This window comes from Mustela nivalis (assembly GCF_964662115.1).
Source record: "Mustela nivalis genome assembly, chromosome: 6".
Lineage (NCBI taxonomy): Eukaryota > Metazoa > Chordata > Mammalia > Carnivora > Mustelidae > Mustela > Mustela nivalis.
The window spans coordinates 20,025,983-20,040,132 of NC_139025.1; the positions used below are offsets into that span (position 1 = coordinate 20,025,983).

Consider the following 14,150-nt stretch of genomic DNA (forward strand, 5'->3'; position numbering starts at 1 on the left):
TGAGCATATGTAAGCATATAAGACAGTGTGGGCCAACACACTGGGCAAGTCAGGGGTATGCCTGGGCGACCCACACTACTGTCTAGGAGCAGACATCTAATCACTTGGGAAAGGTGGTTCTCTTGGCTCACAGAACCACCTAAGTAAGTCTGAAGAAGCCTGCTTACTTAATAATGCCCTTGTGCTCTGGGTCTATTAATTCACTTCCCCCAGCTGATCAGTTTCCTCCTCTAAGAGATTAATTTCTTTACCTTGGCACATGAAAGGATCAAGACTCATAACATAGAGATAGTTCTTTTTCCTTCAACCTCAAAGGTATATTTGAGGATTGATGAGATGATGCTTTTAATTGCATTTTGAACTCTTTGGTTGAAAGGCACTTTATAAATAACAGATACTTGCTTTTTTTTGTGGAGGTCCATCCATCACTTCCAAGTGGACAAGCATTCTAGATGCCCTTTGGGTAGCACGACAGCCTCCTTTTTAACTCTGGGAGAGTTCATCTGGGTCAACATCAGGAACAAGACCGGAGCTGAGCTTAGAGAGTTTCACTAGTTCCTTTTCTTTAGTGTCTTATATTTGCTTTGAAACTTACAAAGTGTTCTGTGGGGAGAGAGACATTGTAAGAACCTCTGAAATGCCCTCCTGCTTGAGCGTGCTCACATCAATTTTCTCTTACCTCTGGCTCTAATACATAGTATTCCTTCTTTGACTGTTCATTAGATCCGTGGTCTCATTTTTTAGTGTCAACAAAGCAATAAAGAAAATGTTTTTTTTTTTTTCTTTTATTCTAGGACTCCAAACAAAATGTAAAATATACCTCTGGCATTAATTTTGCTCAGATGAATGTTGTTACAGTATTCCTATTAGCATGTCCATGTGCTTGACAACATTTCAGATGGTATTTATAGGCTACCTGTAAAAAAGCATTTTCTGCCAGCCTGGTGCAAATTGCCAGAACCTTTAAGACACTCTTCCTCAACTTAGCAGCAGTATATCATCATTATCTGTGGCGGGACCAAGAAATCGCATCTGTCAATGCCTGAATTGCTCTTTTACTTTCAGTGGTTTTAGAAACCCACTTTGTTTTGGAAATGGGGTTAGCTAAGTATATTTTAGAAGACTCAGAAATATAAAAAGCAACAGCTAGGAGATTTAGGGGATATTTAAGATGTTTCATTTTCTATGGCTCGTTGATCTTTAGAAGATAATCTTTGTGGGACCAGATGGAATATGGTCATGTTTTGAATGGAGGCCTGATAAAGTTCTGGGGTCATAGGAGTACACCCTGGAATCTGTGTGCTTCCCTTAGATCATTAGGAAAGAACTGACCCACGTTAATAATAGTTTTTAAAACATGAATGTTTTTCATATCCCAGGTTTTGTATATATTCTACCTCCTATTTTCCTATACAGGTCCTACAGTGGATTGGGAAATGGGGAAACTGAGGCCAGGTCGCTTGCATAAGATCACACAGCTGCTAAATGCTAATGTTAGAACTCAAAGCCAAATTTGTCTCCAAAGCCCATGGTCTTAATTCCTGTGCTGTATTGATTATGGCTTAAGGAAAATAAGTATGGTAGCTAAGGAATAGGATCTGTGCTTGGGCCAATAGATAATGATAATGAAGGTCTCATAAAAGTCATTTTCTGTGCTATACAGAAGTTCTTTATATCAGTCCATTTTTCAAATTAAAAAATATTAATTCCAAAAAAATATATTAATTCCTTTGGATGAATTGCAACTTTACTCCTTTGGGACCCCAAAGAGAGACTGATGAATTGGGAGACTGTTGGAGAGTCAACTTGCTTTCTTTGCTTCCCTTACTCTGTTTTCCTTTTTTTTTATTCTAAGTGGATTTGCTCAAATGTAGAAAACATGAGGTATTTCTGAATAGAGGTCGGAGCTCTGTGTGAACCAGTTGGGCCTTAATAATTTCACCTCAGAGTATTCTACTCTTCACAATATTATAATTTAACAGTGCAAGTTACAAGTGTCTCCGGGAGTCGAAATACTTGGTAATAGAACCACTGATACAAATACAAATGAATATGGGAGGCTGGTAGCATGAAAAAACTCAATTTCTGATTTAAAAAAATCGCACATGCACGCGCACACACACACACACACACACACACACACTTTTAAACAGAATAAGATAACTAGTTCGTTTTTTTTTTTTGTTTGTTTGTTTGTTTTTCCCCAAAATTCAGTCTATATAGGTGAGTGTTGGATCCATATAAGTTATTTAGGAAACATCTATTTGAAGATCTCATGGTGCAATTTGTAGATTTCTCAGTATGTTTGAGAAGCGCAGTCATTACATTTTGGTCTCATTAGTCACGTACATATGCCTCTTTCTAGTGACATTATGACATTACTATTCATAAGGCCATTCTCTCTTGAGGATATCATCACTTTCTGTTGAAGAATTGATTTCACTCTTTGTTCAAGTTCTCATACTGGTTGCTATATGAAATGTACAACTGGATGTCATTAAGGATTTAATACGAATGTATATGAATTTGACAAGGTTTGCTCAGATTTCAGGGTAGTCCCTGTGTATGAATTCTTATGTTTAGAAGGCTGTTTACTTGTCAGTCAGTCTAACAAAATGGGGCTTGGGGCAAATGAACTCATTCTCATGCACATGTTTCTAAAACAGGTCTTACTAATGTTCGAGATAAATTAAAATAAAAACCAACAAGAACATGAAAAGAGACTAAGAACAATGTTAATGTGGCAATTTAAACCAATGTGGTTTTCCAAAGGACCTTCCATCTTTCACAACTTTTAACAGTATGCAAGATCACTATCTTTAGTGCCAGACACTATCAATCTGGTGTGGAAGACTTAAAATTTTTTTTCTAAATGTCTCTAAAGCTGAGATGGAGAAGAATGACTCTCTCTCTCTTTCCCTTTCCAATGGGTCTAAGGTGGAACTATGGCTATGCTGTCCTTCCAACATATCACTTACTGCTTACCCAACATACTTTCCTCTTTTTCTAGCCTGTACCATGCCTCAAAATGATTTTCTGTGGAGCATTAGGTTTGGAAGAGAGTGTATGGGGAGGGGATGCTTAGGAGGACTGAGAGCCTCTAAGTATCCCAAGGAAGTAAATCATTGCATCTTCTTATTTAGTCAATTTAGTGCATCTAGAACTCCGAGAGTTGGGCATTTTGGATACTTCTGATTTTGCCTGCACGTTTCTAAGCATATTTAGTTTTATGTCTGCTACTGACTTCACTAATCCATTCCACAGTGAGTGAAGTGAAGGTTATCACTATGTTTAATATTGCAGCCGACAACAGTTACAGAAAACCCAAAGTAATAGAATATATTTAAGGTGAATCTGGCACAACCCATTTGCCATTTTTCAGCATAATACTTTGTTGTAACTAAAAATTCAGAGGGGTCAAAGCTTATGAAGATGGATGATATCCCTTGTGTTATCTGTCTTCTTTGGGTAGGATTAAGAGTACAGGATATAGGTTCTTTTCAGAAAAGTGCATGCTCCTTTTCTGTGAAGACATGTGAGAATTTACCCAACTTTATTTTGGATTAATCAAGTTCTGAATCCCCAGATCTACCCAGGAGGATCATTATAATAATCTCTAATTGGCAACTATATTAACAGATAAAATTAACTTCTTTCACCATGAACTTCTTGAAACACCAAGAGATTGCCTTTGTTTTTTTTCTCCTTACCTATACCTTCTCCTCCCCTTTTTTTCCTATGAGAAGTAATATACTCCATTTATTGTCGTTTATCCTTCGATATGTTAATATATTTTATCCCAGCCACATAAGATCCCATGATTAGGCTGGAAACAGATCCATCGTTGTCTCTTTCATGAGCTTTGTTTTTGTTGTTGCTGTTTTTATTTTTAGGTTTTTTTTTTTAATTCCTTCAGAATAAGAATGAGTCAGATTCTTAAAATCATTTGTTCATAGCAGAAATGAATGGAGAATCTTGGAAACATCTCCCAGCATGGCCACCCGTTTCCCATGTTGCACCTCATGGAAAGCAGGTATCAGTTTAGCCACATGTGGAATCTTCCCTGTCAGGAATAACTCCTGTAGGAAGGTGGCCCTAAGATGGAAATGTCATGGTCACCTTTGACTCATGTGGCTCTTCACATTCTTTCTGGCTTTAAGACTTCTTTGTAAATGATTTCCAAGATACCTGTTTTGAGATTTTAGTTTCTTTTTTTTTTTAATGTTATTGTTTTTTATATCTTTTCAGCATAATAGTATTCATTGTTTTTGCACCACACCCAGTGCTCCATGCAATACGTCCCTCCTTAATACCCACCACCTGGCTCCCCCAACCTCCCACACCCCACCCCTTCAAAACCCTCAGGTTGTTTTTCAGAGTCTATAGTCTCTCATGGTTCACCTCCCCTTCCAATTTCCCCCAACTCCCTTCTCCTCTCCATCTCCCCATGTCCTCCATGTTATTTCTTATGCTCCACAAATGAGGATTACGCCTCCATCAGAAAGGATGAATACCCAACTTTTGTAGCAACATGGTTTCATTTTTAATGTTGGCAATTTGAAATGGGATTCCCTAAGTTCCAGTATATGGCTATGAGTGAAAAGTCATGAATTAGAATTTGCTAGTTTTTGCTTGATCGCTGTGAGGTTGGTTGATGAGAGAGAATAGTTCCCAAAGCATAGCTTCATTATTTTGTGATTTGAAGCATATTCATTAGGGGTATATCTCCACAATAACACCTCCAAATCTATCCTAATTAGACAAACCATCCAGGGGTGGTAACAACAGTTACAAAAGGAATAAGGGGGCATAGTAGCAGTTAAAAGCATTATGTTTGAGGCTTGAAACTAATTAGGTATTTCATGCTTGGAGGACATTATCCCAAACAGGCTTTATGAATAGATACTTGTTCAGAAAGGACTTCTCATAAAAAGGTAAGAGAGAGAGAGACTAGATAAACATATAAAGCTTGCATCTATTAGTAGTAATAAAAAGTAGGGGCTTAAAAGTTTTCTACTATTCTATCTCTATATTTATAGCTGCTTTGATTTACAAATATTTACTTTGGGTTTTCTTTTTTTTTAAGTGTAGAAGAAGTCTGGGCAGAGGAATAGAAATGTAAAGAACCATCCAAAAAACCCCATTTATTTAACATAGCTGGTAGGATGCCAGAGTCTCCTTTATGGAGTAAGAAGTCTCCCTTGGCCATTCAAAGCTTAAGTTTCTTTTTCCCTCCACCAAAAGGTAGAGCAGTTGAAAACACTTGAGAGAAGAATAAGGAAGTAGATAACCCCATGCTTCTGATATGGTACATTACCATGAAAGAAGATCATGTGGGACTAAGACCACCCCCGGGGGCCCCTATCATAGATGAAGCTGGTCTGGCAGGTAAATGACTCGCAGACCAAGAAAATCCTTGTGCCTCCATTGACCCAGTGAAGGTGTGGTTGGAGTCAGACGTGGTGGGAGAAGAGTGAAGGTAAACCCGTTTTTATAAATGGCCAAAAAAGCTCTTACTGTTTCCCATCCCATGCCACATTTCCAAAACATGGTGGAACACAGCATAGCTAGGACTCACCTGACCTCAAGCCTGTCAACCAAGGGCAGAGTGACTTCAACTCCACCTCTACTAAAGATAAATTGACATCTATCTCTAAAAACTTCATAAACCAAAAACCTAGGATGTTTTTAATGACATATTGACTTTTCAGATTGTTTTTTAAGCTGTTTTTTAAACTTTAAAGGCAACACTGATAATGAACGCTTCCAAATGGTAAAACAGAAAATCCCCTTCAAATATAACCGGCCCGTAGAGGAGTGGCTGCAGGAAAAAGGTAACCGTCGTTAAAACTTTCATTTTAAAATCATTTGATTCTAAACCCTCATTTTTAAAGCCTGCAAATAAATGTTCCTTAAATGATAATCGCCTGCTGCATAAATGACTGTTTTAATTTTCATTATAATTTGTGTCAGCTTCCACCTGCCATATGTTGATAAATCATGCTATAATACATTGCCATTAAAATACAGTTAAAGGGACTAACATCTAGCTTGCTATCAGCATGACAACCACAAACAAGAAATTCTAGGAACCTCTAAAAAAGAAATGTATTATGGCAATTTAACCACTGCATGACATTATTTGTTAATTTGTTTTAAATTACCTCTTATACCAAAGCTTTCTAAAGAAATTTCAAAAGGACTCTTTAAACTTCCATCTTGAGGCTGTTTTGGCTTTACCTCTCTAGCGTGGATAACAAAAAGAATCATCAGATCAGCTCTTGTAACTTAAACTGCTTAAGACAAATGTTATAAGGGGAGCAGTGTTTTCCAACATTTGCTTTTAAATGAAGAAAGAATGATAAAGATGAATTTTGCCTTTAGATTCAAACTTCAGAGGCAAAAGTGTTTCATAAGAGGTTAATTGTGTCCTAGTTGCTGGCTGAAACTAAAAAAAAAAAAAAAAAAAAGCAAAGCTATTTTACATTTGGTTGTGTAATACCCTTATGTGTTTGATATTTATGCAACAAAAGTGCAAGTGGCTAAGACAATGAATTGGAAAAGAAAGGCTCATGAAAGGCAAAACAGCAGTTCTGATTTGCTGAAGAAAACAACCACTTTGTTAATAAAAGAGGGCAGCGGTTATACCTGATGTTAGAATTTTCTGTGTGGCTTCAGTTCTCTAGGGTGTAAACTATGATCTTTCAATGGAGAAAATTCTGTTTCTGGAAGCTCTTTATTCCCTTCTTTCCTGAGCCAGTACAAGCTACTCTTGTCTCAAGACATTCAGCGAGTTCCTAAAATTCGTAGAGATTTGACTGAGTTATACATAAAAACTAATTGAATATATTAATATGCAACTTAAGCAAACTTAATTACAGTTTTAAGTTGGGTGACAACATTTAGACCCTTAAACACGGAAAATCCTCACTGAGTCTTAACTGTTTGCCCTGTTTTTAACGTATGTGGTCTAATTAAAAATAAATTAAGAATAACTCTAAAAAGCAAATAATTTTGTTCAGTAATCACCAGCTCATAAAGTCCCTTTAACACTAAAGACTATGATTGCCTCACTTTTTAAAAAGGAGAAGAAAACTAGATGCATGTCTGACTCTCATGTGTCTGAGAGAATTTTTTTTCTTTCAATTTTATGTTAATAATATTTTCTTTTACTCCATCGCCTTTTTGAAGTCTAAGTTTAAGAGCATGCCAGGCGTTTTCATTTGTATCAACCATTATAAAGTTATGAGTAGGCTTTTAGTTTTCCTTCTGATAGCACTGTTATCAGTTGGCTTCCATATAGAAGGACGCTTTCAAGTAGACAACAAATCGAGGGGGAGGGGTGGGTCGGGGGGTATGGAGGGTGGCTTGCTAGTTTCTTAACAAGATATGTATGTATTTATGTATGCGTATAATATTGAAAATGGTTATTTCCAAACTTGGAGGTTCTCTCTTCTGCATTACTGTAACTTAAGTTACTTAAAAAAAGAAATACTTTGGTGAGTAACATCTATTCATTCTATTGCTTTACCCCTTCCTCTGTCTAGCAAACCTTCCCCTCAAAAGGAGTAGAAAATAGATACCAAAAGACCTTGTAAAGACAAGTTAAAAAAGGGTAAAGATGGAAGGATGAATAGGCAGACATATCAGGAAGCACTTGGAATGCCTCATTGGAGTTATTTTTGTCATTGGAGAAGAGATCTGGGTCACAGCATTCTGAGTCTGTTTTCTGGCTCTGTCTACTATTGACTGATACTTTCTGACCTTAGACAATCCACTTAACCTCTTTATATCTCAGATTTCCCATCGGAGGAGAGGAGAAATAATACTGCCTATTCCCCAAGGGTGTTCTGAGGTTTAATTAATTAGTCTTTGTGCAACACTGACTGGAGACGTGCAAAGATTTAATTTAAGCAGTGTCTGAACCTGATATCCAAATGAAGTAAAAGTAATGACTTCCAAGAAGGTGGGCACCCAAAACGAAACAGAAAGTAGCCTGCTACAGACCCTCTCCTAGTATAACCAAATCAAGCATTATGGATGATAGAACGATTCTCAGATTGGGATATTGATATAGATATCATAGTTGCTTATTATAAAAAAAAGATTGATCATAATGTATGACAATAATGAGGTCTGACATTGATTTTGAGAAATCTTGGGCAAATGATAAAACTTACTCCAGTCTGTCCCTTATTATAACCCTTCAGAGGGAAAGGGTAGTGATGACCACTTCTCAGTTATTCATTTACTCCTGCTTCTCTGATAGAGCTAAATTGATCAGAGGAAGAGCTGGCAGAGACTGAGAAAGTTTCTCAGTTTCCCACTAGAAACAGAAAAAAAAAAAAAAATAGAAATAGAGTTTCCCACTATTACTTTAGTGGCTGCCAGCTTTACTCTTAAGCTACCTAATCCAAGGTACAGAGGGCTAGGAAAGATTCCTGAAATAGAAGAAAAATAGATCTAGCCACAAATAGACCTTGAAACAGAGAAGCAAACAAATCGCCAGACACTTCCTATAGCATCATGGAAAATTGAAGCATAGACAACTTCCTTCCCTGTTTCACCCCACCAGTTTCTTGTTCTCAAGAAATCATTAGATCTCTCTTGGAATGCAGCAATAATCAGGCATGGAGCAGTGGCTTTGTCCTGCAGCCCAGGAAACATGTCTTGCCCTTCTCCATGCTTGGGTTAGTCTTGAACAAGCAAAGACCATTTTATGCAGTGCACTGTGGCACCTGGAATGAAGGAGATCCATCATTTCTAGCCAGTGTAATTCAAACTTAGCATTTCAATTCTCCCTGATCCACTTTTTTATTTGTAATAACTCGCAGAATAATATCACTAGGAAAATAAGATGAAGACCATTACAGATGTGAAGTACTTTCAGAAATATGAGAAATATAAAATATCTTACCTACAACTAGCTATCCCCATTCACTGATCATCAGTGCTAGAGCATATACCAAAAAGGAGATGAATAAATATTATGGTTGGCCAACAGTTATGTGAACAGAAGGGATAGCTTGACATTGGGGCTATGAGGTATAAGCTGCTGGACCGAGTCCTAGAGATACCCTTCTAGGAAGCTCCTTCTTTATTTAAGTGGCCTGCAGAAGTCTGTGCAAGGTTGAGGGTGTATTATTCTCTCCTTCTATCATGACATTTCTTTTGCAGTAAACTTAGTCCCCCTAGGAAAAAAAAAAAAAAAAAAAAAACGGTTGTCAAAGAAATAGAAGTAAAGAGCGTTGAGCTCCAGGCCATTATCCAGTGTTATTGTGCATTGAACATTTTGCTGCATCTTATGTGAGAAATGAGAGGCCAACGGACTGGCGATGATGCATGTGTTCAGGTCAGTGAAGGAATTGTTGAGAAAATAATGGAAATCTATTAGATCTATTTTGATTGTTCCCTTAGGAGCTGGACAATTCTGTTTTCAAATCCAACAGATTCCATTTCCATGCTCCAAATATTTTTATAGAGTGCAGATCATTTTCATTATAACAAAACTCTCTTTGGCCGGTTCTCCATACTACAGTGTTTGAAGCTTCCAAAAACGTATTATTCATACATCATTCTTGACTAATATGCCCTTAAGACTTACCCCATAAGCAGAACTGACTCTTGTATAAAGAGTTCTTTCTGAGCAAATACATTTCCCTTCTCTGATTCTTCCATTTCACCTATTAATGTACATTCAGAAGGCATTCCACATTATACACTGGAAACTCAAGGATAGCTAATCATTGTAGAGATTTAAAGACCTGTAATGGTGATAGAGGTTAAGAGCCCAAACATCACTGTATGCCTCTATTCATATTGGAGATTGTGGGGGCAAAAAACCTTAACCTTTTAAAAATAGACTACCTTTTAATAAGCAGGCTGGAGTAACAAAACATGCCAGCCATTTATTGCTAAAATAATTCAAGTGATTAAATTAAAAATGCGTGGCATATTGTTTGATTACTGACTTAAGTGAAGAAAAATTCAAAAAGGATATATTTAATTCCATTAATAAGTTTCTCCCCCATCTCCATATGGAAAACCAGAAGGAAATAATCTGAAGAAATAATAGCATAGAATGTCTTAGCCTTAGAAAGCTGTTCGGGTTTTTCTGGGAAAGATCTAGCACTTAAGAGAAGCTTTTTTAAGTAGGGGTAGTTGGGAGGAAGATAAATTGAGTTGCACTATTCTAAACTCTGTTCTGTCATGATTTCATTCTGATAGTTTTCTATTCACAGACACACAAATGGTTCCCCAAATGGGGACTCCAAATAAGTTAACTACTGATAGTTTTCAACACATTTACATGCCTATTGTTTTAAGGAATTTTATGTGTTGCTTTTTCATGAACACCCATCTCCTTTTTTTAAATTCACTGATTTGGAATGACATTTTTTTTTCTTTCTGCCACCCCAGAAAAATTATTAGTGCTTGTTTATTTCCCATGTTTTAGGGAGAGATATAGTTGTATGGCCATCATCTCATCCCTCCCCCACACTAAAAGAGGTAGGAAATTATCTGTCACGATGTTTATTAAACAAGTATAGATAGAATTTATGCATTACAAAGATTTCTAGGAAAGGAGGTATTTGGTGGGTAAACTTCATTTCTACACAGATGTGATGAATCCAAGTCTTTTAATTGGAATTTCATTTAATTTAAGTTAATTATCAGACCTATTTTTAAAGTTTAATACTCTGAGTTACCTTACCAAGTATTTGTTTGCCATATAAAATTCTATTTAATGGCCATTATGTGCCTTTGTAGGCTGAAAATCAGTACAGTAGGTATTTAGGCTTTATTGCGGTCATTACCTGATTTAGGGGTTCCTTCTGTCATCCACAACTGCATATCCAAGAAGACTGAAGTACCTGCAGATCATTGGACCAAGATTTCTCTTTCCTCACAATAATGAAATAGAGACTCAATTATTCAGCTTATCTAGGATATTCAGCTAGACAGTGGAAGAGATAAAACATAGTGGAATGTTACTTGCTAATGTCTATTGAATTTTTATTATCCAGTTTTCTCCCCTTCATTTGCTCAAGGAAGCCTGTTTTGATGCCTGGTCCATTCAGACCAGGTAAGGCAAAGAAAGATAACATATAGGAATAATAATGTTTCCTCCACCCAACCCACTAGGCCGGCAGTTAACCATCTTCAACACCCAGGCGCAAATAGCCATCGGTGGAAAAGACAAAGGACGTCTCTTCCAAGGCCAGCTCTCTGGGCTCTATTATGATGGTTTGAAAGTACTGAACATGGCAGCTGAGAACAACCCCAATATTAAAATCAATGGAAGTGTCCGGCTGGTGGGAGAAGTCCCGTCAATCTTGGGAACAACACAGACAACCTCCATGCCACCAGAAATGTCTACCACTGTCATGGAAACCACCACTACAATGGCTACTACCACAACCCGCAAAAATCGCTCTACAGCAAGCATTCAGGTAAGCCTCTCACCAATTCCTAATTGATTCTGCTTTTTTGTCTTCGAGACATTACTATAAGGTCAGTGTTGCTATGTTGTTCAAGAGTGTGAATTACTATGTTTGTAGGAAGGATGCCTACTGATGCTCATAGCAATAAGATCTTAGAGTAGAGAAAGACAAATTCACCACTCAAGAAGTTATAAAAGTTTTGCGTGCACTCATGGGTTATTATTCCTATCATATTTATGGCTGAAACAGTAAAGCTGTTATTCAAAACGAGCAATGGCTAACACTTTCAGTATGAAATACTCCTCCTTTTCATTTCATTACTTTTTTTTTTCAATAGTAAAAAGGGAAAAGGGGCAAAGGAAAATTTGTTATCATAGGAGAGACTATATTGTAGTTCAGCTCTATTCACAACCTCTCAGTGACTTTGCTGAAATATTAATTGTTCCATTTTGAGGCCAATGGGCAGCATTAAAAAAGGCGCAATTGAATCTAGAGGTTCAACTAATGCTTATAAAATGCAGTCTTGTTTTATTATTGTTGATCAATCACTTGTTATTTTTTGTCTATTTCATTTCTTTTATATTTGACTGAGGTCCTATATTGCATTAGAAATTATGAAGGTCTGAGTTTAGCTATGTAGGAAGTCCTTAGTTTTGTGGTAATGGTTTGGTTTTTTCACTTAAAAGTAATTATACCCAAGCTAAGACTTAATGCTTTGCTGACTCCCTTGGCATTTCATAAATCTGGTTAGTAGGGGATGGGAGGTTAATCGAGTTATTAGCCTTAAATGCTGTGGCATAAAATAAGACATTCCAATTGCTTGTGGGGAAATTACCCCGAGCCTAGTTAGTGTTTATAGAAGATTCTGTAGATCAGTACTTGTCCCTTCTGTTTCTTAGTTTTAAGAAAACTAAATCCCTATCCAGGGACTCAGTTGAGTCTTTGACATCACCCTCCCATTGATTTCAGTGGGCATTGTAAACATAAAGTCAATAATCAATTAAGACCCCTATGTGTTCTCATTCTTCTGCATTAAGTTTATGGGAGCTAAGTAGAGGTAAAAATGTTGTCTTCCTTTTCCCTTTTCTTTGAGCAGAAGTTGCCCTGACAGCTCCTTACGTGATTCCACGGGAACAATTTGAGGCTGTATGCACTGATGATGCTATCAGGCCAATTTTATGTATTTTAGAAAGGCTACTAAGAACCGGGTTAGCATAACAGTCATATAGTTGTATGCGCTGTTACGTGTATACCTACGTACATGCTCAAAAAAGAAATAGCTTCTTCTCTACTGATATTAAAGCAATAACTCCTGACACTTCACTCTACTCACTGAAAAGAAGATAAAAGGCAATATATATTTCTATTATGACTCTCTATAGCTCAAAAGCGGATCTGTTTATGGTTGGTGAAAGGATAGTTCTGTCTGCCCAGGTCCTGGCAGACTTGTTCTGTTTCTGTCGTAATATGTTCTGCTAACTCTATGGGAAGCAGAGGAACAAATGGCTTTTACCTCATAGGAGTGGCTGGTCCTGTAGTCTTTTTCGAGGCCAAATTTTCACTGACCTCAGGAGGATTTAATGTTACATAGGGATTCAGGGACTAAGCCGTGACAATTACCGGTTTTTGGCTTTTCCTCCTGTAGCAAATATGCAAATAGACTTACCCAACACTGGATGAGTCTTTCTAAGAACTAAGAAAGCCAGAACTTCCACAGGAGAGCAAGGTACAAGGCACAAAAGTCTTGCAAGTGATTATGACTCCAGACATCGTAGAATCTGTTGTCATTTTGGAAGATGTGGACAGCTGGAGCATGCCCTCTCTAACAGCCTCCTGTTAGAGTTTCTTTCCCTGAGTCCAGTGATAACTGGATTTCATCTACATATCTTTCGTGTTGCTTCTACCATGGCTATAAAGAGAAGTTATAAATCTGTGCCATACTTGTTCTTAAGGATGTGTAAATGCAAACTCTTAGAGAAAAGACAACAGTCTAGCAAAATTGGGATGAGGGATCAAAAAGATCCATATTCTTTGTAAAGATTAGCTAGAGGAAATTACTTTATGCCAAGGATTTTGGACTTTTTTGTCCTTGCCAACTAGCCATAAGAACTTTGCCCTGGCACATATTCTGATGAGCACTGGTATGATATAGAAGTGAAGAATCACTAAATTCTACTCCTGAAACTAATATTACACTGCATGTTAACTAACTAGGGCCTAAATAAGAACTTAAAAGTATAAATCAATCAATGAATCAATCAATCAATCTTTGCCCTGGGCTCCACAAAATCAAAAACTTGAAAGTATGTATGTATAGATAGATAGATAGATAGATAGAACTTTGCCCTGAGCTCCATAAAATCTCAGCAGCCTGCCTTGTCTCCATCCCTTTTCTGATCTCAAGTACAGATTGTATCAAGCCTGTATTAGGACTGGGGGCCCAAGATTTAGGAAAATTCTCAGGCTCTGATGACTGGGTGAGGAAGTCAGTCTCAGAAGTTCTCATTTGTCCTCTGTAATCCAGCTACCATTCTCAGGTGAAGTGGACTCATAAAAAATTTTAAAAAAGAAGTGGGAAAGGCTGGATTTCACATTTACCCAGCCAATCATGTGTGAAATCTGACAGCATTTTCCAAGTGACACTCTTTGCTTTGAAAGGTGATTCCTTTGCTTTGATAGGCTTGATAGACCAGGTTGTCCTAGTAG

At 37.3% G+C, this 14,150-nt stretch overlaps 1 protein-coding gene across 38 annotated transcripts in view; it reads left to right on the top strand.

Moving 5' to 3' along the window:
• The window catches only part of NRXN3 (neurexin 3), a 1,557,595-nt gene that overhangs the window by 1,395,244 nt on the left and 148,201 nt on the right, over positions 1–14,150 (top strand). For all 38 annotated transcript variants that reach the window (XR_014313528.1, XR_014313529.1, XM_082737604.1 and 35 more), the window contains 2 exons: positions 5,745–5,834; positions 11,146–11,453. Coding sequence is in view for 36 of the 38 variants with exons in the window: in XM_082737604.1 (XP_082593730.1) it covers positions 5,745–5,834; positions 11,146–11,453 (398 nt within the window). In the remaining 2 variants the exon portion in view is untranslated. The remainder of the gene's footprint in view (positions 1–5,744; positions 5,835–11,145; positions 11,454–14,150) is intronic.